General features: G+C 43.7%; 1 protein-coding gene across 1 annotated transcript; it reads right to left on the reverse strand.

Annotated features, from left to right (window-relative positions):
• Window positions 1-19268: 19268 nt before the first annotated feature.
• LOC137320603 (relaxin-3-like) lies at window positions 19269-22768 on the reverse strand. The gene is made up of 2 exons (XM_067982287.1): window positions 22384-22768; window positions 19269-19798 (listed from the first exon to the last, which is right to left on the reverse strand). The coding sequence occupies exons 1-2, from the start codon at window positions 22565-22567 to the stop codon at window positions 19482-19484; spliced, it is 501 nt and encodes a 166-aa protein (XP_067838388.1). The 5' UTR covers window positions 22568-22768; the 3' UTR covers window positions 19269-19481.
• Window positions 22769-23853: the final 1085 nt, after the last annotated feature.

Here is a 23853-nt window from a genome sequence, read left to right on the forward strand (position 1 = left end):
CATATTTTCCTCCTTTACAAATCAGTATCAAAGTTCACTTATCTCTGTTCGTGAGGAGCACCTGTCTGTCAAACTGGAGGCTTCACCTGGGTTTCCTCCAGTCAGTTTCGTGCCTCACAAATTCAATTATCGTGTCCTGCCATAACTGTCCAATCAACACATGCCGGCACTGAGGCTCATTTTGAAATTGCCCAAGTCGTTAACAAGCTGTTCAATCACCCGGATTTCACTAGATGTGAACTCCCAGCGAGCAAATTTTAATGGATGGAAAAGTGTGGACAGTGCCCCACGATGTCCCAATATGAACTTCTAGTGGGTGAGATTCCCCACTGAGAACGTGCATTTTTAAAATCAGTCCGTAGTAGTCATACTTAGCACTGTATTGACACTAATATAATTATGTAAAAGATTTCACAATGGTGCTGGTGCTTTTTATTTAAAGAAATGCGTCTCTAACATTTGCATCATGCAGCCATGACAGTACATGGAAGCTAATGCAGCATCACATGATGAGTGCAGAATGACCACAGCCAATATTGTCTGCTCAGGTCACTTTTGGACAATAAGGTGGTCTGCAACAACAGGGCCTACAGTGGTACTGGTGGGGAGAGCAATACAGTGAAATCCCTGACAACCAGCAGAAGATGTTCGAGACAGTCAAAGACATTCCTTTTGATGTGGGAGGAGGGCACATGGCAGCTCATATGTTCCAATATGATCCTGTCTTCAGATCTGGTGAGAACTGAACATGATGGTCTTCAGTGTTCCACATCGTTACTTTCAAAGGCAATTGTAAAGTAGCAAGGTGTACTAATGTACTCATAAATGTACCTTCTGTTCTCGTTACAGATAGTGGTACAAGCACACACTGGGCACTGCCAGAACCAGAACAGAATAGTGCACCAAATAACCCTGGGTCATTGTTATGGATTGCATCTTTTAAATTTCAAAATATACTTTATTTCATTAGAATTTAAAAGGTACACACATTTCAAAGTAAATATCACAATTCCAAAACAGTACATTTCAAACCAAGAACACCACAGATAGATAGTACACAAAGCGATCTCATTATTACAATTCAAACACAGTATTTCTTATGACTCATGGTGAATAATACAAGGTCGGATGGCCTTACACGGTGGCCTTTCCCCATAGAGCCTTTGCGTAGGCTGCACCTCGCCTCAGTGCGTCCCGCAGCATGTACTCCTGGACCTTGGAGTGTGCCAGTCGGCAACGCTCAGTCTTGGACAGCTCCTTCAGCTGGAAGACCAGTATGTTTCGTGCGGACCAAAGGGCCTCCTTCACCGAGTTGATGGACTTCCAGTCGCAAGTGATATCTTTCCTGTGGAACAGTCCGTAGAGCACAGCGTCCTGTGTTACCGAACTGTTGGGGATGAACCGGGACAGATACCAGCGCATCTCTCTCCACACCCTCTGCACAAGGGGGAAGCCCACCAGGAGGTGGATGACGGTTTCATCACCAGCACAGCCTCGAGGGCAGCTCGCGGTAACACTGAGGTTGCGTGCGTGTTGGAAGGAGCGCATTGGGAGGGTCTTTCTAACCACCATCCAGGCTACATCCTGGTGCCTGTGGTCAGTTTCCACCACCGTCTGGTCGGGGAAGAAACCGATCGAGTCCACCTCTCAGTTCCTTGCAGGACTCTGAGAACGTTTTATGTTGACCACTGTCTGATGGCCTTGTGATCGAAGGGGTTCCTCCACAGGAACTTCTCCACCTGGGGCAGGTGGGAGAGGGGACGGTCCAGCTGAACGGGACGTCCTGCACCTGCTTGGCCACCGTGGCCAATCCTTCTCACTGTGTTGGACAGGCAGAAAACCAGCATGTAGTGACACTTGGTATTTGCATACTGGGGGTCTACACATATCCTGAGACAGCCATACACAAAAGTGTAGAAGGGCATGCCAGGAGCCGCACCAGGTGTACCTAAAAATGAGGTGCCAACCTGGTGAAGCTACAACTCAGGATTACATGCATGCGAAACAGCGGAAGCAACATGCTACAGACAGAGCTAAGAGATTCCACAACCAACGGATCAGATCAAAGCTCTGCAGTCTTGCCACATCCAGTCCTGAATGGTGGTGGACAATTAAACAACTAAAGGGAGGAGGAGGCTCTGTGAACATCCCCATCCTCAATGATGGCAGAGTCCAGCACGTGAGTGCAAAAGACAAGGCTGAAGCGTTTGCAACCATCTTCAGCCAGAAGTGCCGAGTGGATGATCCATCTTGGCCGCCTACTTATATCCCCATCATCACAGAAGCCAGTCTTCAGCCAATTCATTTCACTCCACGTGATGTCAAGAAACGGCTGAGGCACTGGATACAGCAAAGGCTATGGGCCCCGACAACATCTCGGCTGTAGTGCTTAAGACTTGTGCTCCAGAACTAGCTGTGCCTCTAGCCATGCTGGTCCATTACAGCTATGACACTGGCATCCACCCGACAATGTGGAAAATTGCCCAGATATGTCTTGTCCACAAAAAGCAGGACAAATCCAATCCAGCCAATTACCGCCCCATCAGTCTCCTCTCAATCATCAGCAAAGTGATGGAAGATGTCATCGACAGTGCTATCAAGCGGCACTTACTCACCAATAACCTGCTCACCGATGCTCAGTTTGGGTTCCGCCAGTACCACTCGGCTCCAGACCTCATTACAGCCTTGGTCCAAACATGGACAAAAGAGCTGAATTCCAGAGGTGAGGTGAGAGTGACTGCCCTTGACATCAAGACAGCATTTGACCAAGTGTGGCACCAAGGAGCCCTTGTAAAATTGAAATCAATGGGAATCAGGGAGAAAACTCTCCAGTGGCTGGAGTCAAACCTAGCACAAAGGAAGATGGTAGTGGTTGTTGGAGGCCGATCATCTCAGCCCCAGGACATTGCTGCAGGAGTTCCTCAAGGCATTGTCCTCGGCCCAACCATCTTCAGCTGCTTCATCAATGACCTTCCCTCCATCATAAGGTCAGAAATGGGGATGATCGCTGATGATTGCACAGTGTTCAATTCTATACGCAACCCCTCAGATAATAAAGCAGTCCGAGTCCGCATGCAGCAAGACCTGGACAACATCCAGGTTTGGGCTGATAAGATGCAGACAACTGCCAGGCAATGACCATCTCCAACAATAGAGAGTCGAACCACCTCCCCTTGACATTCAACGACATTACCATCGCCGAATCCCCCACAATCAACATCCTGGGGGTCACCATTGACCAGAAACTTAACTGGACCAGCCATATAAATACTGTGGCTACAAGAGCATGTCAGAGGCTGGGTATGCTGCGGCAAGTGACTCCCCAAAGCCTTTCCACCATCTGCAAGGCACAAGTCAGGAGTGTGATGGAATACTCTCCACTTGCCTGGATGAGTGCAGCTCCAACAACACTCAAGAAGCTCGACACCATCCAGGACAAAGCAGCCCGCTTGATTGGCACCCCATCCACCACCCTAAACATTCACTCCCTTCACCAGCGGCGCACGGTGGCTGCAGTGTGTCCCATCCACGGGATGCACTGCAGCAACTCGCCAAGGCTTCTTCGACAGCACCTCCCAAACCTGCGACCTCTACCACCTAGATGGACAAGAGCAGCAGGTACATGGGAACAATACCACCTGCAGGTTCCCCTCCAAGTCACACACCATCCCGACTTGGAAATATATCGCCGTTCCTTCATCGTCACTGGGTCAAAATCTTGGAACTCCCTTCCTAACAGCACTGTGGGAGAACCTTCACCACACGGACTGCAGCGGTTCAAGAAGGCAGCTCACCACCACCTTCTCAAGGGCAATTAGGGATGGGCAATAAATGCCGGTCTCGCCAGCGATGCCCACATCCCATGAATGAATGAAAAAAAGGTTAGAGAACCAGAGGGAATAGATTTAAGGTGATTCGTAAAAGAACCAATGGTGATATGAGGAAAAACTTTTTTATGTAGCGTGTGGTTGGGATCTGGAATGCACTGCTCGAGTGAGTGTTGGAGGCAAATTCAATCGTGGCCTTTAAAAGGGAACTGTATAAATACTTGAAACGAAAAAATATGCAGGGCTGCAGGGATGGGGCAGGGGAGTGAGACTCGCTGGATTGCTCGTGCATAGAGCCGGCGTGGACTCAATGGGCTGAATGGCCTCCTTTCATGCTGTAACCATTCTATGATTCTAATTGGTATGCAGAAAATGAGAATGGCAAAGTAGGAGAGAAATAGGGAAATAGAAAATTGAGAGGAGAGGAAATGATCGACAGAAAATAAGATTAATGAGAAGGAAAAAAATAAAGGATTACAAAATGGAGGGTATGTCAGTCAGCACGGATTTGTTAAAGGATAATCATGTTTGACTAACTTGATTGAGTTCTTTGATGAAGTAACGGAGAGGGTTGATGAGGGTAGTGCAGTTGATGTTGTGTATACGGACTTTCAAAAGGCATTTGATAAAGTACCACATAATAGAATTGTTCGCAAAATTAGACCTATGGGATTAAAGGGACAGTAGCAGCATGGATACAAAATTGCCTCGGGGACAGAAAGCAGAGTAGTGGTGAATGGTTGTTTTTCAGACTGGAGGGAAGTATACAGTGATGCCCCCCAGGGGGTCAGTAATAGGACACTGTCTTTTTATATATATATTAATGACCTGGATTTGGGTATACATGGCATAATTTCAAAGCTTGCAGATGACATGAAACTCAGATATGTAGTAAACGGTGAGGTGGATGGTAACAGAATTCAGGACACAGGCTGAAATGGGCAGACACATGGCAGATGAAATTTAACGCAGAGAAGTGTGAAGTGATTCACTTTGGTTGGAAGAATGAGGAGAGACAATATAAACTAAATGGTCCAATTTTAAAGGGGGTGCAGGAACAGAGAGACTTGGGGGTGTCTTTTACGGTGGCAGGAGAAGTTGAGAAGGCTGTTAAAAAGGCATATGGTGTCCTTGGCTTTATACACAGAGGCATTTAGTGCAAAAGCAAGGAAGTTATGATGAACCTGTGCAAAACACTGGTCAGGCCCCTGATGGTGTATTGTGGGCATCACACTTTAGGAAGGATGTCAAGGCCTGAGAGAGGGTGCAGAGGAGATTTACTAGAATGGTGCCAGGGATGAAAGACTGCAATTACATGGAGAGACTACAGAAACTGGGGTTGTTCTCCTTAGAGTAGAGAATGTTAAAGGGAGATTTGATCGAGGTGTTCAAAATCATGATGGGTTTTGATAGAATAAATAAGGAGAAACTGTTTCCAGTAGCAGGAGAATCGTTAACAAGAGGACACAGATTTAAGGTAATTGGCAAAAGATCCAGGGCGACATGAGTGAGTTATGGTCTGGAATGCACTGTCTGAACGGGTGGCGGAAGCAGATTCAATAATAACCTTCAAAAGGGAATTGGATAATTATTTGAAGGGTAAAAATTTGCAGTGCTACGGGGAAAGATCCGGGGAGTGGGACTAATTGTATAGGTCTTTCAAAGAGCCGGCACAGGCACGATAGGCCGATTGGCCTCCTTCTGTCCTGTATCATTCTATGATTGTATGAAAGTGAGAGGCACGATATGGAGAGGAATAGGGAAATCGAAAATGGAGTGTGGGAAGAGAAAAGTTGTAAGACGAAACTGGAAGCACTAAGAAGGTGTAAAATAGAAAAATGAAAGAATTTAGAATGACAGGATTTCAGGAGAGGGAAAGCTAAAGAGAAAATGGAGGAGATGGGGAGAGAAAAAAGAGGAAATGGAAAATTGAGAGAGATCAGGAGAGTAAAGGCAAGACAAAAAAGAGGATGAGCAGGAAAGGAAATTGTAAGTGGAAAATGAGGGAGATAAGGAGAGGAATCGGTCAATCGAAAATAGGTATGAGAGGGAGAGAAAAGAGAAAATCAAAAAAGGTACTTAGAATTACGATGAGATGAATGGAAATTGAAAAATGAGAGTTGAGGAGAGAAAAAATAAGCAGAAGAAAAAAACTGAGAAGGAGAAAGAACAGAAGGAGATGAGACATGGAGGATTTGGGTAGAAGGAAGGCAAACTAAAAAATGGGTGATATGGGGGAAGGAGAAGCTCAGTGGGAAAGCAGCCGGATGAGATGGAGAGATCAGGGAAATGGAAAAGTTGTTCTGCAGAGGAAAAGGAAAGTGGAGAATGAAAAGAGTAAGAAGGAGAGAGAAAAATGGAACAGAAAAATGAGAAATTTGATAGAGACTAAAATAGTAAGTCGAAAAATGAGAGCGATGAGAGGATTCGGTCGGTAGGAAACAGAAAATGTGAAAAGGAGAAAGAAAGGAAATTACAAAATGAGAGAGATGAGAAGGAGGGAGAAACAAATAGAAAAAGGGGGAGATAAGGAGAGGGAAATCGAAATACAAAAGCTAGAGTTGATATCGATCTTTTACCAAAAAACATACCAAATATAACACAAATTTTTGTTAATTAGTGTTAATGGACAAACAAATGCTGCAGATTAATTCCTCCCTGAGGCTAACTGAACAGGATGCTGCTGGTTGGAGATAAAGATAAAGGGTGACATTTTCAGAATGAGGCCGATGAACAAAGGAACAGGAGAAGGCCATTTAGCCCCTCGAGCCTGTTCCGTCATTCAATGATATCATGGATGACCTGTGACCTAACTCCATAAACCTGCCGTAGTCCCATACCCCTTTATAACTTTGGTTAACAAAAATCTATTCATCTCAGATTTAAAATGAACAACTGAGCTAGCATCAACTGCGGTTTGCAGAATAGAGTTCCAAACTTCTACCACCCTTTGCATGTAGAAGTGTTTCGTAACTTCACTCGTGAAAGTCCTGGCTCTAATTTTTAGGCTATGTCCCCTCGTCCTAGACTCCCCAACCAGCGGAAATAGTTTCTCTCTATCGACCCTACCAGTTCCCCTTAATATCTTCAAAACGTCAATCAAATCACCATAATCTTTTAAATTCCAGGGAATACAACCTTAGTTTGTGCTATCTCTCCTCATAATTTAACCCTTGGAGTCCAGGTATCATTCCAGTAAACCTACGCTGCACTCCCTCCAAGGCCAGTAAATCCTTCCTAAGGTGCGGTGCCCAGAACTGAACACAGTACTCCAGGTGTGAACTACCCCCTTGTATTCTAGTCCTCTAGATATAAAGGCCAGCATTCCACTAGTCTTTTTGATTATCTTCTATACCTGTCCATGACCTTTTCAACGAGTGTCAATTTGGAAAGTGATGTCCATCTGGACATTGTGTTCTGCCCCCAGAACAGGTCCTAACTCAAGTCTCACACATGAGATTCTTGAGCCACTTATGAGGGAAGATTTTCCCGTTGCCTTCCTCATGGTTTTTATCTTCGGACTACCTTCTCCTAGGTGGACTGTAGCAAGGATAAAGAGGCCCACATACCCTTTACAATGGTCGGGGGGAGGGGTGGTGTTGGTCAACTGCGCCCATCAGACGAAAGTACCCCACCAGACATCAACCCAGTATTCAGAGCCAATGCTCTGGTCTCCGCTCGCCAAGTCTGTCTAGAATGCGACCCAAACCAACCCAGGGCAGGAATATTCCCACTGAGCCTGTGGTCATTCTGTCCAGATGTGATTACACCACTGGATGTCACCCCAATATTTGGAGACTATTTTCTAGTCTCCATTCACTAATTGTTCTTTGAAGCTTAATATTAAATAGCAGCCTTCTTACTCCACGTCTGTGATTGGGCAGTAATGAATGATGAGGCAGATCTCTCTCAGGGGTTTTACCACCAGCTGAAACTAAAGAATTCTCAAGAGCCATTAAGGAAAGAAGCTCTGGTTACTGGAGAACACTGGGTTTGGAGGTTGTGAACCAGGCCTTTCGCTCATTGTTGTGTTTTCTAAGTGTTGGAAGTGAGTCTGATTGTACATCACTACCAGGATCAGTCACATCCAAACACTCCTTCCAGGTGAAACAGCGATTTACTTGTACTTCTTTCAAATTACTACACTGTATGTGCCGCTCACAATGCGGTCTCCTCTGCAATGGGGAGACCAAATGAAGATTGGGTGATTGCTTTGCTGAACACCTCCGCTCTGTCCACAAGTGTGACCCTGACCTGCGGGTCGTTTGCCATTTTAATTCCTGTCCCACTCCCACTCTGATCTCTCTGTCTTCGGCCTCCTGCACTGTTCCAATGAAGCTCAACGTAAGCTCGAGGAACAGCACCTCATCTTTCGATTAGGCCCTTTACAACATTCCGGACTCAACATTGATTTCAATAACTTCAGATCATAACCAATGCTCCCAATTTTAATTTTTTTTTATTTATTGGAATGCAGTTGCTGGTAATGGTTCTGATGTTGCCATTTGCAGCTTCTCGAGACTGATCTTTTGTTTCTGAGCTTTTCCAGCATTTTCTGTTTTTATTTCCAATGTCGGCAGGTTCAGTGAGGAAATTACTTTCCAGTTTTAAAGCACAATTACATGACACTGGAAACCGGGAATTTTATTACGGTGTAACTTCACAAGAATCCAGTGCTCAGACTGTTCAATGAGCTGTCAAATCTCCAATATGTTCAGGACATTACACATCAAGGGGCTGAGTCAGGCAGACAGAAAGGAGTTCCATTTCTACAGGGCTGCTCACCAACAGAACACACCTCCCAATGCTTACAGTCCACAGGAGACAGGGAAAACTGGGACATGAACATGGGAACGAGACAAGTCTCTTCCTCAACAAGAAACAATCTGGACACCAGCTTCCTGTGCAGTTTCCAAATATACGGGACAGGTTCCAGTCTCCTGATTTGTTAATTTAAAATCAAACCAGTGTCTCATTCCATACTTTGATCTGTGATGTGTGTAAATTACTGCAGTGGTTATGTTACTGGACCAGTAATCCAGATGCCTGGACGTAAAATCCAGAGAAGGTGAGTTCAAATCCTACCAGGGCAGTTTGAGAATTTGAGTTCTGTTTAAAAACTCTAGAAATAAAAAGCTGGTATCAGTAAAAGTGACCATGAAGCTGTCGGACTGTCATGAATACTCAACTGGTTCGCTAACACCCTTCAGGGAAGGAAACTTGCTGCCTTCACCCACTCTGGCCTATGTGTGAGCTCAGTCCCACACCAACATGGTTGACTCTTAACTGCCCTCTCAAGTTGTCCAGCAAGTATCAGTTGTATCAAACCATTCATTACAAAGAATGGACTGCAGATGTTCAAGAAGAAGGCCCACCACCACCTTCTCAGGGGAACTAGGGATGGGCAATAAATGCCAGCCGATACACTGAGAATTAATTAAAAAAACATCTGGATTGCTGGTCTTTTGGTTGGGAGGAGCTGAGGTCAAAGCTTGTGCTGGGTGGAGCTGAGAGCATCTCACAGCTGGGGGGGGGGGCGTTGTATTACTGAGCCCTCGAGGGACAATAGGAAGTTGGAAAGTTATTTTTGAAGGAGGGGTGTTCAGTTTGTTATTCGTCAGAATCCACTCCAATTGCAATCAGTGCCTTTTAAATTTACATTCATGAACCTTCGGAGATCTTTTCATCATATCGTTTCAAAATATTAATTTTAAATCAACAGCAACAGATAAAATGAGTGAAAAGAACCCTTAATGCTTTGAAACTTTTAATTTTAACCAGGATTTTAAAAGCTGCAGAAATTCAGAGCTGGGAACAGCTTCTCCATAGAGACAGACTCAAGAGAGGAAATGTAGATAGAAGGCAACAGTCGGAGCCGGGAACAGCTCCTCGAGATGACGGAGCCATCCATTAAAAGGGGAATGTAAGTAGGTGAACAGTCCCATTGTGTCATCTCAGCTCAGCACCCGAGGGGGAGGACAGGTGAAGTGTCGCCGTCACTACTGCCCCCACGCTGCATCTTGAGGGTGCTGATGTGGGGGGGACAAACCTCACCTCACCTCACCCCCCTCATCCCTCAGAGCCCCACTCGCCCTTTCATAAGGAAAGTCTAGGTCTTTAGTCTGCTGCTCAGACCACACCTTGACTCCTTTGTGCAGTGCCGGCCACTGAGGCACAAGGGAGCTACTGATGTGCTGTGGCCAGTGCAGAGATGAGCCACAAGGAGGATCGTTAGTTCTCTTGTGATCTCTTTGTTTTGAATGAAGAAGAGAAGGAGCAATGGAAGGAGGATGAGCAGCGTTCATAGATACACATAACGCAACTGACAGAGCAGCTGTAGGAGTGAAGAGGAGACACTGTGCAGTTTGTGTGGCCTGCAATTGCCTGTATTCCAAAAGACACCGTGCGTTATCTGCCGCTGTGGAACAGAAGGCAATGCTGTTGTCCCCATACCTGTCGGCCAACTTTCCCACAACACCATGTTTGAACCTCTCCAATCAGGTTTCCACACCTGCCACAGCACTGAAAATGCCCCAATCAAAGCCAAAAATGACATCCTCTGTGACTGTGGCCATGTTGCACTATCCTTCCTCGTCTTTATTTCTGTAGCTTTTAACACGGTTGACCACACCATCCTCCTCCAACACCTCTCCTCTGTTCTCCAGCTGAGTGGGACTGCCCTTGCTTCGTTCCACTGTTATCTATCCAGTCGTAGCCAGAGAATCTCCTGCAATGGCTTCTCTTCCCGCCCCAGCGCCATTAACTTTGGAGTCCCCCATGGATCTATCCTTGGCCCCATCCTATTTCTCATCTACATGCTCTCCCTCGGCAAAATCATCCAAAGACATGACGTCAGGTTCCACATGTACACTGATGGCACCCAGCTCTACCACACCACCTCCTCTCTCGACCCCTCCACTGCCTCTTTTATTGTCAGACTGTTTTGTTGTCCAACACCCTCGGTGTCCTATTTGACCCTGAGTTGAGCTTCAGACCCCTTATCCTCTCCATCACACAGACCGCTTGCTTCCATCTCCGTAACATTGTCTGTCTCAGCCTCAGTCCATCTGCTGCTGAAACCCTCACCGTGCTTTTGTTACCTCCTGCCTCGACTATTCCAATGCTCTCCTGGCTGGCTTCCCATCTTCCACCTCTTTTTAAAGGATTCACATATATAAAGGCCTTTGTATTCAGAGTCTATTCAACATATATTGCCATGTTATTTTTCTTACACTTCTACATTCATTGTGTACCCCAACTTAATGTTTTTTTGTTCCAATGTTCACTCTAAAGCGCCTCTATCATTTCTTAGCTGATCTCCTTATATTTCCCTCTTTCTCTTGGATGTTATCTATAACTGGGAAACAAAAATCTAGCTTGTAAGCAGATATTTGTTTTTTTTGAGAAGACCATGAAAAGGCTGGGAGTGTTTCTAGTAAAGACTGCACAAGTTGTTTTCTGAAATGTTTTGAAGTTCAATTGGTGCATTGAGCTGCCTTTTCAGCAATAAAAACAAACTCCTTCTTGGTAGGAGCACATATTGAGGAATATAATTATAAAGGCTTTACATTGATTACAAATCTCAGTTAATGCGGTTTTAATCTGATTGGTATTGTCTTCGATAGCAGGGACAGATTTCAAGAACGTAAGAGCACAAGAGCACATGAAATAAGAAAGAGCCTCATGGTTCATCGAGCCTTTCTCCAATAGATCATGCACCTTCCATTCTATCAAGCATCCAGATGCTCCTAGTCATCAAGGCTATTTCAAATCCTTTAATTCACTTTTAAAAAAATTTGTTAAATTGAAGACATAGTATATAATTCTGAGGACCAAAGGAATCTCCAAGGGGCCATTGATAAGATGGTGGAATGGGCAAAATAGTGGCAGATGGAATTCAATGTTAGCGTTAGGTGATACATTTTGATGAATAAATAAAAGTAATAATTATACTTTGGGGGAAGTTTAGGTGATGTGGCAGAGTGGAGAGATTTCGGGGTCCAGTTTCTCAAGACATTAAAAACAACACTTCCAATGGATAAGGCTGTAAAAATGTTAATTGAATACTGGGAGTTATGGCAACAGGTGTAGAATATAAAAGTTCAGATGTTTTGGTGAATCTATATAAAAACTTAATAAAACCACAGTTCCATGTGTAGTTCTGAACATCACACTATAAGATATACAGGCAATGGAGAAGATATAGGATGCTGCCTGGGAGCCTGGGATGAGGAAATATAAACACGAAGCAAAACATGAAAAATTGGGGCTGTTTTCATTAGAACAGAGTAGATTAAGGCGTGATTTGATGCAGGTGTTTAAAATTATGAAGGGATAGGACCTTGTAGATTAAAAACAGACTCTTCCCTGTGATTGAGGGAGTCTGGAACAAGGTTAGAAAAGGGAATAAAGGGACATGAGAACTGAGCGGGTACATGGGATTAGGACTACAGCTCATGTGGAGTATACACCAACACGGACTGGTTGGACAGAATGGATTGTTTCCATGTTGTGATTTCTACATAATTTTATGTAACTGTTTGCAAACGTACGTCTGGAAGAAGCATGTTGGGCCTTTAAATTACGAACTTCCTCTCAATTTTATAAGTGAACACCATAAGCTTTGCTTTCTCACAACACTGTCTGAGAAAATCCCAGTTTCTGGTTGTACCAATATCACCAGTGATATTAAATGCAAAACAATCAGCAAGTTAACTTGTCACACTCTTCAGAGTCACATAAAGGTCAATTGTTGAAAAGGTTTTGAAAAAATTGTTATCATCTTCTGAAAAATTAGGATCATGGCCATGAATCGAAAAGGGGATTGACTTCCAGTTTGTGGAAGAAAAGTGGAATTTTGACGAGGTTAGAGAATGATTTGGTCTGGTATTCTCCACTGTATCGTACCCCAAAACAGCACTAAAATTTCTGCTGGCAGAACAATTTTTTTTCCACGGACAACAGCAACTTACATTTATACAGTGCCTTTAAAGTAACAAATGTCCCAAGTGCTGATGAGAGGCAGTCCTAAGCAGAAATAGAAAGGAAATAAGAGGAAATAGCTGAAAGCATGGTTGACAAGGTAGATTTCAGGGAAGTTTTGAACCTGGGAGAGAGTTCCAGAACCTGGGGCCAGGAAGACTGAACGGAGGGTGTGAGCAGGGGAAATAGGGTGGAATTAAGATATCTCTCCATTTTCATGCCAACATGAAGACGTAGCACTTCAACATGAGTTGCCTTTGTTACCTCAAGACTTGCCTATTCCAATGCACTCCTGGCTGGCCTTCCATTTTGCACCCTCCATAAACATGGGCTCATCCAAAACACTGCTGCACAACTAGCTCGCACCAAGTCCCGTTCACCCATCACCCCTTTGCTCACTGACCTACATTGGCTCCTGTTCCGGAAAAACCTCGATTTTAAAATTCTCATCCTTGTTTTCAAATCCCTCCATGGTCTCGCCCCTCCATATCGCTGTAACCTCCTCCAGCCCTACAACCATCTGAGATCTCTGCGCTCCTCCAATTCCAGCCGTTTGCGCATCTCTGATTTTCATCGCTTCACCATTGGCTGCCGTGCTTTCAGCTGCCTAGTTCCTAAGCTCTGGAATTCCCTCCTTTAACTTCTCTGCATCTCCAGCTTTCTCTCCTCCTTAAAGACGCTCCTTAAAACCTATCTCTTTGACCACCTGTCCTAATATCTCCTTCTGTGGCTCGATGTCAAATTTTGTTTGATAACGCTCCTGTGAAATGCCTTTGGACGTTTTATTCCTTTGAAGGTGCTCTATAACTACCAGTCGTTGCTGTACGTGATTAACTGCTCTGTGAAACACACTGGTTCCTTACCAGTGGACCTGTGGCGTTGTCATTTGGGGAATGTATTGGTTCAGTGTCAAATAATGTAGATTATACCATTAGATGTCCTGTTTTAGAAGATTGCCTTAGAAATAAAAAGAATACAGAGATTGATCTTCTTGGGGTTTTACCTCTGTTTGAGTAGGTCACCTTCCTCAAGAGATCAAATAAGTTGGGTTGAGCCTATGAGTTGAATGGCCTATGGTCCTTCCATGTTTTAATGTTTATTCTACAGCATGTTAAATTAAGATTTATTGGCATTGATACTAATAGGAGATCAGGGGGTAAATAATCCAGCTTCAGCGGAAGATCATCAGAAACCCTGGAGAAATGGCGCAAATGGCTATTTACACCATTTCTCTGGAGTTTCCAACAAATTTATGGTGGACAATCAAGAGGAACCCTTGCAGAATCTATACCCCAATGAGTTTAAGTGCTGTGATTTTTCAGTATAAAAGAAGCATCTGTTCTCAACTTATAAAATGTTATTTCTTTTCAAGGAACGTTTCTGCTAATTACACGACATAATTTATGCACTAAAATTGAATTTTAGAATTTTTCATTTTATATTCGAAAGAATTGTATAAAGGAACACATCTCTGAATAATGCCCTTTTGTTGTGGAGGTTGACTTTTAACTCACTGAAAAATATTGTGCTGCATAGCAGCAACATTTCAGTTGGATTTGAAGAAAACTGCCTGATCTTAATTGTGTTCTCCACTTAATCTTGTATGTTATGAAGAAATCATCATGTAGGTGTACACTAATATGATTTCATTTAATAGTATTGTTAAATCTTTCATCATTGGCATACACTAAGTTTCCCAGGGCTAAGCCAATCGGAGGCCACCCACATCTCACCACAGAGTACGTTAAGGGTTTTTTCTCCCTTCCATCCAGGTGAAGGATTGAAAATCTCGAGGCAGACACTACCCAGGTTGAAAAGAGCAGAAGTGACAATGAGGTAGGTCAGGAAATGTTTGAGTGACACTTAGCTTCAGATTTAACATACAGTATTCTAGAAGGTAAGGTAGTATGAAAATAGTGTGATAATTCTTGATTTCAACTTGGTATGGATGCAGGGATGAGTTCGGGTGTGGTGGGTGCCCTTTTGCAGTATAGGAGAAACAGGAGAGAAAAGCTGAATGAGGCACCGACCATGATAACATTGATAAAATAGTGAGAGGTAAGAAAGATTCCAATGGAACGTAAAAGGTTGAAGGCTAGTGGTCAGAAAAGGATTAGCTGTCAGAATGATATACTTTTTTATATCCCATCCAGGGAGACGACATGTCCTTGACACAGGTCAATATAGAGATTAAATGTAAATTATTTTTACAACAACAACTTGGTGTAAATTATTTTAAATTGATACTCTACATCACTGAGGTTTTTATACACTGTTGTATTTCATAGTATGATACAGGACAGAATGAGGCCATTCGGCCCATCATATCTGTGATAAATTCTGATAGCAGTGGGATTCAAACCCATGCCCCCGCAGAGAATGGAACCTTAATCCAGGCCGCTCAGCCACATAACCACGCTAATGTCATTATATTGAGTCCATGGATATAGAATATTCTATAAAGATTGATGTAAAGTTTGTATGGTTTTAATCTGACTTGAACTCAGTGAGCCGATACTGCGGCATTCGAACATTGTTCCTTTTATCACTTCCTTTTCCTTCCTGAGGGACCTTGCCCAAGGGAGATGCTTCATTTGTGGTGATGCAAGTGTCCTACTCATCCTCCATTCTCCCTCAATCTGGCACATGTACTCATTAAAATCATCTGGTACCTGCTGATATTCACTGTCGTCCCTGTAAAATTGTTGCTCTCCAAAAGACGCCTCTTTTTTCTGGAACCTGTCATCTTCAAGCATCTGAGACTTCTTCATGTTAGCCATCTCCTCGAAGTTGTTTTTATCGACTGAGGTTTGAAAGGGCTGTAGAACAGAAATAAAACTCTATCAGTGAACCACAGCACAGCTGACAGGAAAGAAAGTTAAAAAATCAGCCTGTTCTCCTGCTGTTATCACCTCCCAAATCCTTCCCCATCGTTCCTACAACTCCATGTTTGAACTTCTCCAATCAGGTTTCTGCCCCTGCCACAGCACTGAAACAGCCCTTCTCAAAGTCACAACGTGACTGTGCCCATGATGCATTATCCCTGCTCACTTTTCTCGGCCTGTCTTGGTCCTTTGACATGGATGACCACACCATCCTCCTTCAAAGCCTCTCCTCTCTTGTCCAGCTTGGTGGGACTTGGTTCCATTCCTGTCTGTCCAGAGAATAACCTGCAAAGGCTTCTCTTCCGCCAATGCTACTTCTGGAGTACCTTAAGGATCTATCCTTGGCCCCCTCCTAATTCTCATCTGCATGCTGCCCCTCAGCGATATCATCCAAAAACACAATGTCAGTTTCCACATGTACACTGACAACTTCTAGGTCTACCTCATCACCACCTCTACTGACCCCTCTATTGCTTCTGATTTGTCATGCTGCTTGACCAATATCCAGTATTGGATGAGCAGAAATTTCCTCCAATTAAATATTGGGAAGACCGAAGTCATTGTCTTCGGGACCCGCCAGAAACTCCATTCCAAACACCATCCCCCTCCCTGGTCACTGCCTGAGGCTGAACAAGACTGTTCACAACCTCGGCATCCTATTTGACCCTGAGCTGAGCTTCCAACCCCATATCCTCTCCATCACCAAGACCCATACGTCCACCTTCATAATATTGCTCATCTCCGCACATGCCTCAGCCCATCGGCTGCTGAAACCCTCTTCCATGCCGTTGTTACCTCTAGACTCGACTATTACAATGATCTCTTGGCTGGCCTCCCATCTTCCACCCTCCATAAACTTCAGCTCATCCAAAATTTGTGCTGCCTGTATCCTAACTCGCACCAAGTCCCTTTCACCCATCACCCCTGTGCTCACTGACCTACATTGACTCCTGGTCCGGCAATGCCTCGATTTTAAAATTCTCATCCCTTTGTTCAAATCCCTCCATGGCCTCGCCCCTCCCTATCTCTGTAATCTCCTCCAGCGCTACAACCCTCTGAGATCTCTTCGCTTCTCCAATTCTGGCCTCCTGGGCATCCTGCATTTCCGTCGCCTCACCATTGCCTGCCTTGCCTTCAGCTGCCTCGGCCCTAAGCTCTACAATTCCCTCCCTAAACCTCTCCGCCTCTCTACCTCTCTCACTTCCTTTAAGACACTCCTTTAAACCTACTTCTTTGACCAAGCATTTGGTCGCCTATCCTAATATCTCTTTATGTGGCTCGGTGTCAAATTCTGTTTGATAAATCGCATGTGAAGCGCCTTGGGATGTTTTACTACATTAAAGGCACTGGGTATGAATCGGAAGTTTAAGTGCCCTATCACAAAGCTGCTCCATATCAACCATGCTTGCACTAAGCCTTGATTTTTGACTGTGGAATAGGTTTTTCTGATCGTACCCGATTTCAGTTTATATAATTTTATTTCCCTTTACTAGAGTACTAAAGGAAGTGACCCTGGAAATAATGGATGCATTGGTGGACACCTTCCAAAATTCTTTCGACTCTGGAACAGTCCCGAAAGATTGGAGGGTGGCAAATGTAATCCCACTATTTAAAAAAGGAGGGAGAGAAAACACAGGGAATTACAGACCAGTTAGCCTCACATCAGTAGTGGGTCAAATGCTCGAGTCTATTGTAAATGATGTGATAACAGAACACTTGGAAGGCATTAACAGGATTGGACAAAGTCAGCATGGGTTTATGAAAGGGAAATCATGCTTAACAAATCTACTGGAGTTTTTTGAAGATGTAACTCGTAGAATAGATAGGGGAGAACCAGTGGATGTGTTCTGTTTGGATTTTCAGAAGGCTTTTGATAAGGTCCCACACAAGAGGTTAGTGTGCAAGATTAAAGCACATGGGATTGGGGGGAATATACTGGCATGGTTGACAGACAGGAAACAGAAAGTAGGAATAAACGGGTCTTATTCCGGGGAGCAGGCTGTGACTAGTGGGGTACCGCAGGGATCAGTGCTTGGGCCCCATCTATTCACAATATATATCAATGATTTGAATGAAGGAACTAAATGTAACATTTCCAAGTTGGAGACGACACAAAGCTGGAGTGGAATGTGGGCTGTGAGGAGGATGCAAAGAGGCTCCAATGTGATTTAGACAAGTTGGGTGAGTGGGCAAGAACATGGCAGATGCAGCATAATGAGGATAAATGTGAGGTTATCCACTTTGGTTGTAAAAACAGAAAGGCAGATTATTATCTGACTGGTGATAGATTGGGAAAAGGGGAGATGCAACGAGACCTGGATGTCCTTGTACACCAGTCGCTGAAAGCGAGCATTCAGGTGCAGCAAGCAGTTGGGAAGGTGAATGGTATGTTGGCCTTCATTGCAAGAGGATTTGAGTATAGCAGCAGGGATGTCTTACTGCAGTTATACAGGGCCTTGGTGAGACCACATCTGGAGTATTGTGTGCAGTTTTGGTCCTTGCCATGGAGGGAGTGCAACGAAGGTTTACCAGACTGATTCCTGGGATGGCAGGACTGACGTATTAGGAGAGATTGGGACGATTAGGCCTATATTCACTAGAGTTTAGAAGAACGAGAGGTGATCTCATCGAAAAATATAAAATTCTAACAGGACTAGTCAGACTAGATGCAGGGAGGATGTTCCCGATGGCTGGGGAGTCCAGAACCAGAGGTCACAGTCTCAGGATATGGGGTATGCCATTTCGAACCGAGATGAGGAGAAATTTCTTCACTCAGAGGGTGGTGAACCTGTGGAATTCTCCACCACAGAAGGCAGTGGAGGCCAAGTCATTAGATGTATTCAAGAAGGAGATAGAAATATTTCTTAATGCTAAAGGGATCAAGGGATCTGGGGAAAAAGCGGGAACAGGGTACAAAGTTAGACGATCAGTTGTGATCATTTTGAATGGCAGAGCAGGCCCGCAGGGCCGAGTGGCCTACTCTTGCTCCTATTTTCTATGTTTCTGTGTTTAGTTGCAGTAGTTTTTCTGGGTTCAACATCATTTGATGCATCGGAACAAAATAAAGGAATGTTTTCAGTTTATATTTTGAAGAGCTCGTCGCACAGCGGAGCACCTCTGCGGCTAAGCAACAGTTATCAGATTAAACCCTTTTCGCAAGTGGTGTGATGATGCCTTTAAATTAATAAATAATACAGTGCCTTGTGTTTGTTTTATTATGTTAAAGGCGCTATTTCAATGCAAGTTGTTGTTGTAAAGGATTGGATTTGGAAAATTGTGTATGATCTTAAATTTACCCCTATTTAATGTTGCCTATCAGGAGGAAGTCATTACCATATATATTTTATTATACCAGCTAATATGGTTTTATATAAGGTAAAGCTTATATCTGTGATCATCAATACATACTAAATTCGCCTTGATTGGATGCTTTTTGAATCTCACCCCAGAGGTTACTCATGGGGATGAGTGATAGTGTGCGGAGACCATTGGGAAATAGACTATAATATTTGTTAACAAACAAAATAAACTATTTACAAAAAATAATTTTCACAAGAAATGAAAAGTTGAAACCTTTACAGCTGCAATTTTTTTTATTTGTTGTAAGAGTTTCAGGATGACTATCACAAGTCCGTCACATAGACCATAAACCATACTGGGAATTACATGTAAATTACGTTTGCGTTATTCCACATTTGTGAGATGTTTAATAGACTACACATTTTACAGTCTTACTTAAACAGAGTCCATGTGTGCAGAATATTCTATAAATAGAGATGTACAGTTTTCAGCAGAAGCTACTGATTTCCTTTTGGGTGCAGCCAGAAGTGCAGCATCTTCTTAACATTTCTGCCGATTCCTCCCTTTTCTTCCTGAAGGATCTGGCCCAGGGTAGATGTTGCATCAGTGACGATGCAAATGCGCGGTCTTTATTGCTGCCTCCCTCAATCTGGCGGATGTACTCACTGAAATCATCTGGTATCTGCTCATCCTGGTTGTAGTAATCGTCGAACACTTGCTCTGCAAAAGATGGTTCAAGTTGCTGGTTCCTGTCATTGTCCATCTCCTTGAAGTAGTCCTTATCAGATGAGGTCTGGAAGGGATCTGGAACAGAAATAAAACTCCACCTGTCATCACTAATAGGTTATTGAAATTGCTTTTATTTTCCTTCCCTCTGTCCCGACTGCAGGAGGCTTTCACCTGCGCTCCTCTGTCCAGGGCAGAGGAATGTTCCAGCCTCTGGACTCTCAAAAGTCCTCTGCTTTAATGTACTCCACTGTATACGGACTGCGCGGATATAGTTGTTTAAGGATACATTGTTGCATACGTAGTCAGAGAAATAATTGACAACTATCCCGAGTGGGTAATCAATGTCTGGTCAATCAGTTGAACAGTTCTGCACTGCAGTTGTGACAGAAAGTTGATGAAAGCACCAGTCAGTGGATCACCAATTCTGGAGGGGAGCGACCTCATGAGAGAACTTACCCATTCTGATGTGTTTAGGGAAACATTTTTGTCTATTGGCAGATTTGTTTTTCTCTAACTCTTGGACTGTTGCTCTCTTTTTCTCCCGTCACCCACCGCCCCCCTCCCCCACCCCACCCTGCCGATAGGAATTACATGTTTGTAATTTTTGATTTGTGAGTTTCTCTCCCCTGCTTGACAGCTGGAAATTCTGCTCTTTTGTCAATACACTACGCACGGTCAAACTATTATTAATAGCTATTTGCAGAATGGGATTCGGCCACTAGTCCTGGAATCAGTTCGTGCACTTCAGACTTCTGAATCTATACCAGAACCTTGTTTTGATTCATCGTTTTCCAATCCAGTTTGTTGTCTTTTCTTAGCCATCCCCTTCAAAAATAATTTCTCAAACCATTCATCTCTATCCTTATTTCCAGGATCCTGATCCGGAAAGAAGGTAAAACAGAAAATAACTTCGATAAGCTGATGCCATCCCAGTGCTGTTTGATATCGGTGAAATGCTGATAATTACCAATAATAAATTTGCTAGGTCATACTCACTATGGGCCAGGGATTGCCTCATCTGACACCATCCTCCACATTCAAGGATGACATGCTGGAATTTTGTCAGGTCGATTATATTCTGTTGGCCTCCTTCGTCATGCATCTACTCAGGTATTCTACCAATAGCCTAATCTTCGACATGTTCTGCTGGCCTGCAACCCACCGCCCCCACCCCCCCCTCCACCCCCAGTGCTTCAAATGAGAATTGTTCGTGAAATAAATCAGTGGTTTACAAGTCAGTGGAAATATATATTGTTTTAAATTAAAATCTTTATGCTATTGACCTTCCTTTCCGATTGCTGCTTAGAATGACAGATGTCCCTTTAACTGTGTCATTGTACCACCTTTACACCAATGCAAGGCGGTTTTGGATACAAAGCGCACTGAAACTGGAAGTATAACTCAGGAGTTGTGTTCCCCATCCAAGGCAGTATATCAAAGGCAACAGATATGAGACCATCTCCAGAAGGTAGTCTCACACCACTTGGGCTTCACACCAGGTGCAGTATAACTCCAGTGTCGTGTCAGGCTGAGTTTGACCAGTTCTCAGGCAGTGCACTCTATGGCTTCTTAAACTGAAATTTGAATCTTTGCAGTACTGGGAATGAATCAACATTCTCATCAGCCTTTTCTCTGCTGACATTAAAAGTACAACCAGTCAGCGAGCAGAATTCTGCATCTTCATGCCTGCGGGCACTGACTGGGCAGAGGGTCAGATGCAGCATCATTCAAGTTTTCCAGTTCTGCATCACACTTTACAGGTGCTGGTCTGTGAGCAGTACCTGAAGTATAGTCACATCTCTAAACAATAATTAGGGTCGGTAATTCTAAAAAGTTAATCAGAAAAGAGGTGGAAATTGTGAAGTGTTTAAATAAATGATGTTCACACTAAACAAAAATAGCGCCCTAAAAGCACTGTGAGATTCCATTAAAATATGATCAGGACGTGTGGTGATGCCAGCATTTACCCAGGATATCTCCTCCATGATGGGAAGCCTTGCTTCATCACAGAGTCAGGCGATGGTCCAGCTCCAAATAAACAGTAACTGCTGGGTGAGACCTCCTCCAGGTGACTGCACCCAACTTTACCCACTCAGAGCTACAGATAAAAGAGTCATTGACACTGCTGGATAATCTGAAATAAGAAGAGAAAGTCCTGGAAATGAACATCAGGTCAGTCAGCATCCGAAAGACAGCGGTTCTCTCCTGAAAATAATGGTTCTGACAACGAGTCTCACGTTAACTTGTCCTTCAGATGATCACTGAGCCGCTCTGTATTTCCAACATTTCTACTCACCCTTGTCTGATGCCGACTGCAGTCCACAGACGTTTTACATCACAACATATATTAATAATAATCTTATAATACACACGTTTCTCCCCTCAAGGTCTAAGAGAAAGGCTGCTCCTCGCAAATAAAGTTGAAATAAACATTTTCTAATATAAAATCAGTTTTCATGCTCCCGGTGAACTTTTCGGAGTGAGCCTCTACATATAAATAGGAAGATGGATATTCCAGTTACAATAAACCTAATATGATCACTATATCCCTGGCTCAGTGAGAGTCTCCATCAATAACACTATAACCTCTCGATTTCTAACGCTGAACTTGGATTGTTTTTTGGACAGGGACACAGTAAATGGAGTTTTTGAATACTCACCGTTTTGGTTATCGAGAAACATCTTCCAGCGAGAACCTCCACAAGCAAAGATCACGGCTCTGATGAACTCCCGGTCGCACAGTTTGACACCTGATTCCCCGCTCTTGAAAGTCTGCGACAAGACAGAAGTGGGAAAGGAGGTGAGGAACATGTTGATTACCAAAACACACAGGAGACTCTTCATCTCAGCTCACGACTGTTCAGCCTGGGCTACTCTAAAACTAACAGTAAGTGTTCTCCTCACTCGCTGCTCCTGGTGCTCAGACTGTTGCTGTCTTTTTTTCCTGATCTCAATGTATTTCACTGTCCCTAACTCCCAGATGATTAGATGTCTATATTGGTCTGACTCTCTCTCTCTCCTGTCCCCGGCTTCTGCATGTCTCTGTTCCCTCTCTCCCTTTTATACCTGTTTCTTCCTCCTTTGCTCTGACTCATCACTGTTTTAAAAAAGGAACTTGTTCCTCCCTCTCTCCGACGACCTCGGAGATTCTTGCAACGCTTCAGATTGGACTCCTGAATTACTCGTCGCTACACTCCCCCCTCTCATTATTACATTTACAGTTTAGGAAATGAATGGAAAGTGCAGCATTCAGCAATCTCCTGATCTCCTCCCGTCCTCTCTCCACTTTGTCATTTTCCCTTCTACCTTTCATTTTCCATTTTTGACTATAGTTTTAATGTAACTTCTTTCAATTCTCCCACTATTCAATTAGTTACTTTTATATCACTTTAGAAACATTTTTCTCCTGTTCCCATTTTCCTTTTTCCCACTCCCCCATCGTATACTCCGTCCTCTGTTTTTATCTTTGACTTGTGCTCGGGCCCCACAATCTCTTCTGACCCCTAACTCGTCACCTTTTATTCCACCCTTTTCCCCGTTGCTCTCTCCTTTTCTTTGTGTTCGTTCCGATCTTTTCTCCTTCCTATAATTCTGTTATCATGTTATTGCTACAAGTCACACAATTTTTCTTAAATCGATTGCCCATATGGTGGTTTCATCATTTGCTGTAGTTCTGCTGGTTCTCTTTTTAACTACCAGAGCAGCACTATATTGCTTAGGTAGTTATTAATACCATAGAATCACAGATATTTACCGCACAAAAAAAGGCCGTTTGGTCCATTGTGTCTGTGCCAGGCTCTCTGCTAGAACAGCCCAAAATTAACCCCAGTGCCCAGCACTTTCCCCATAGACCTGTATCTACCTCTGCTCCAAATATGTACCACATTTTCCCTTAAAAGATACGATGGTCTCTGTCTCAATACAAAGAACATTCCCCACCCTGTCTTCTCACTGTCTTAGTGACAATTTTCAATTGATGACCCCCCTCATCACTGACTCCCCAATCAGAGGAAATAGTCACTCTATAAAAACCCTTCATAATTTTAAAAACGTCTATTAAATCTCCTCTTGCCCTTCACTGCTCCAGTGGGAACAATCCCTGTCCCTCAAGCCTCTCCTCATAGCCACAG

This window comes from Heptranchias perlo, chromosome 4 (assembly GCF_035084215.1).
Source record: "Heptranchias perlo isolate sHepPer1 chromosome 4, sHepPer1.hap1, whole genome shotgun sequence".
NCBI lineage: Eukaryota > Metazoa > Chordata > Chondrichthyes > Hexanchiformes > Hexanchidae > Heptranchias > Heptranchias perlo.

What these genes read in the sequence shown, in the direction of transcription:
- LOC137320603 (XM_067982287.1), bottom strand. Translation starts at nt 22,567, where the DNA reads ATGAAGAGTCTCCTGTGTGTTTTGGTAATCAACATGTTCCTCACCTCC. An exon ending in GTTTCTCGATAACCAAAACG is followed by an intron (nt 19,799 to 22,383) that starts GTGAGTATTCAA and finishes TTTCTGTTCCAG; the next exon opens with ATCCCTTCCAGACCTCATCT.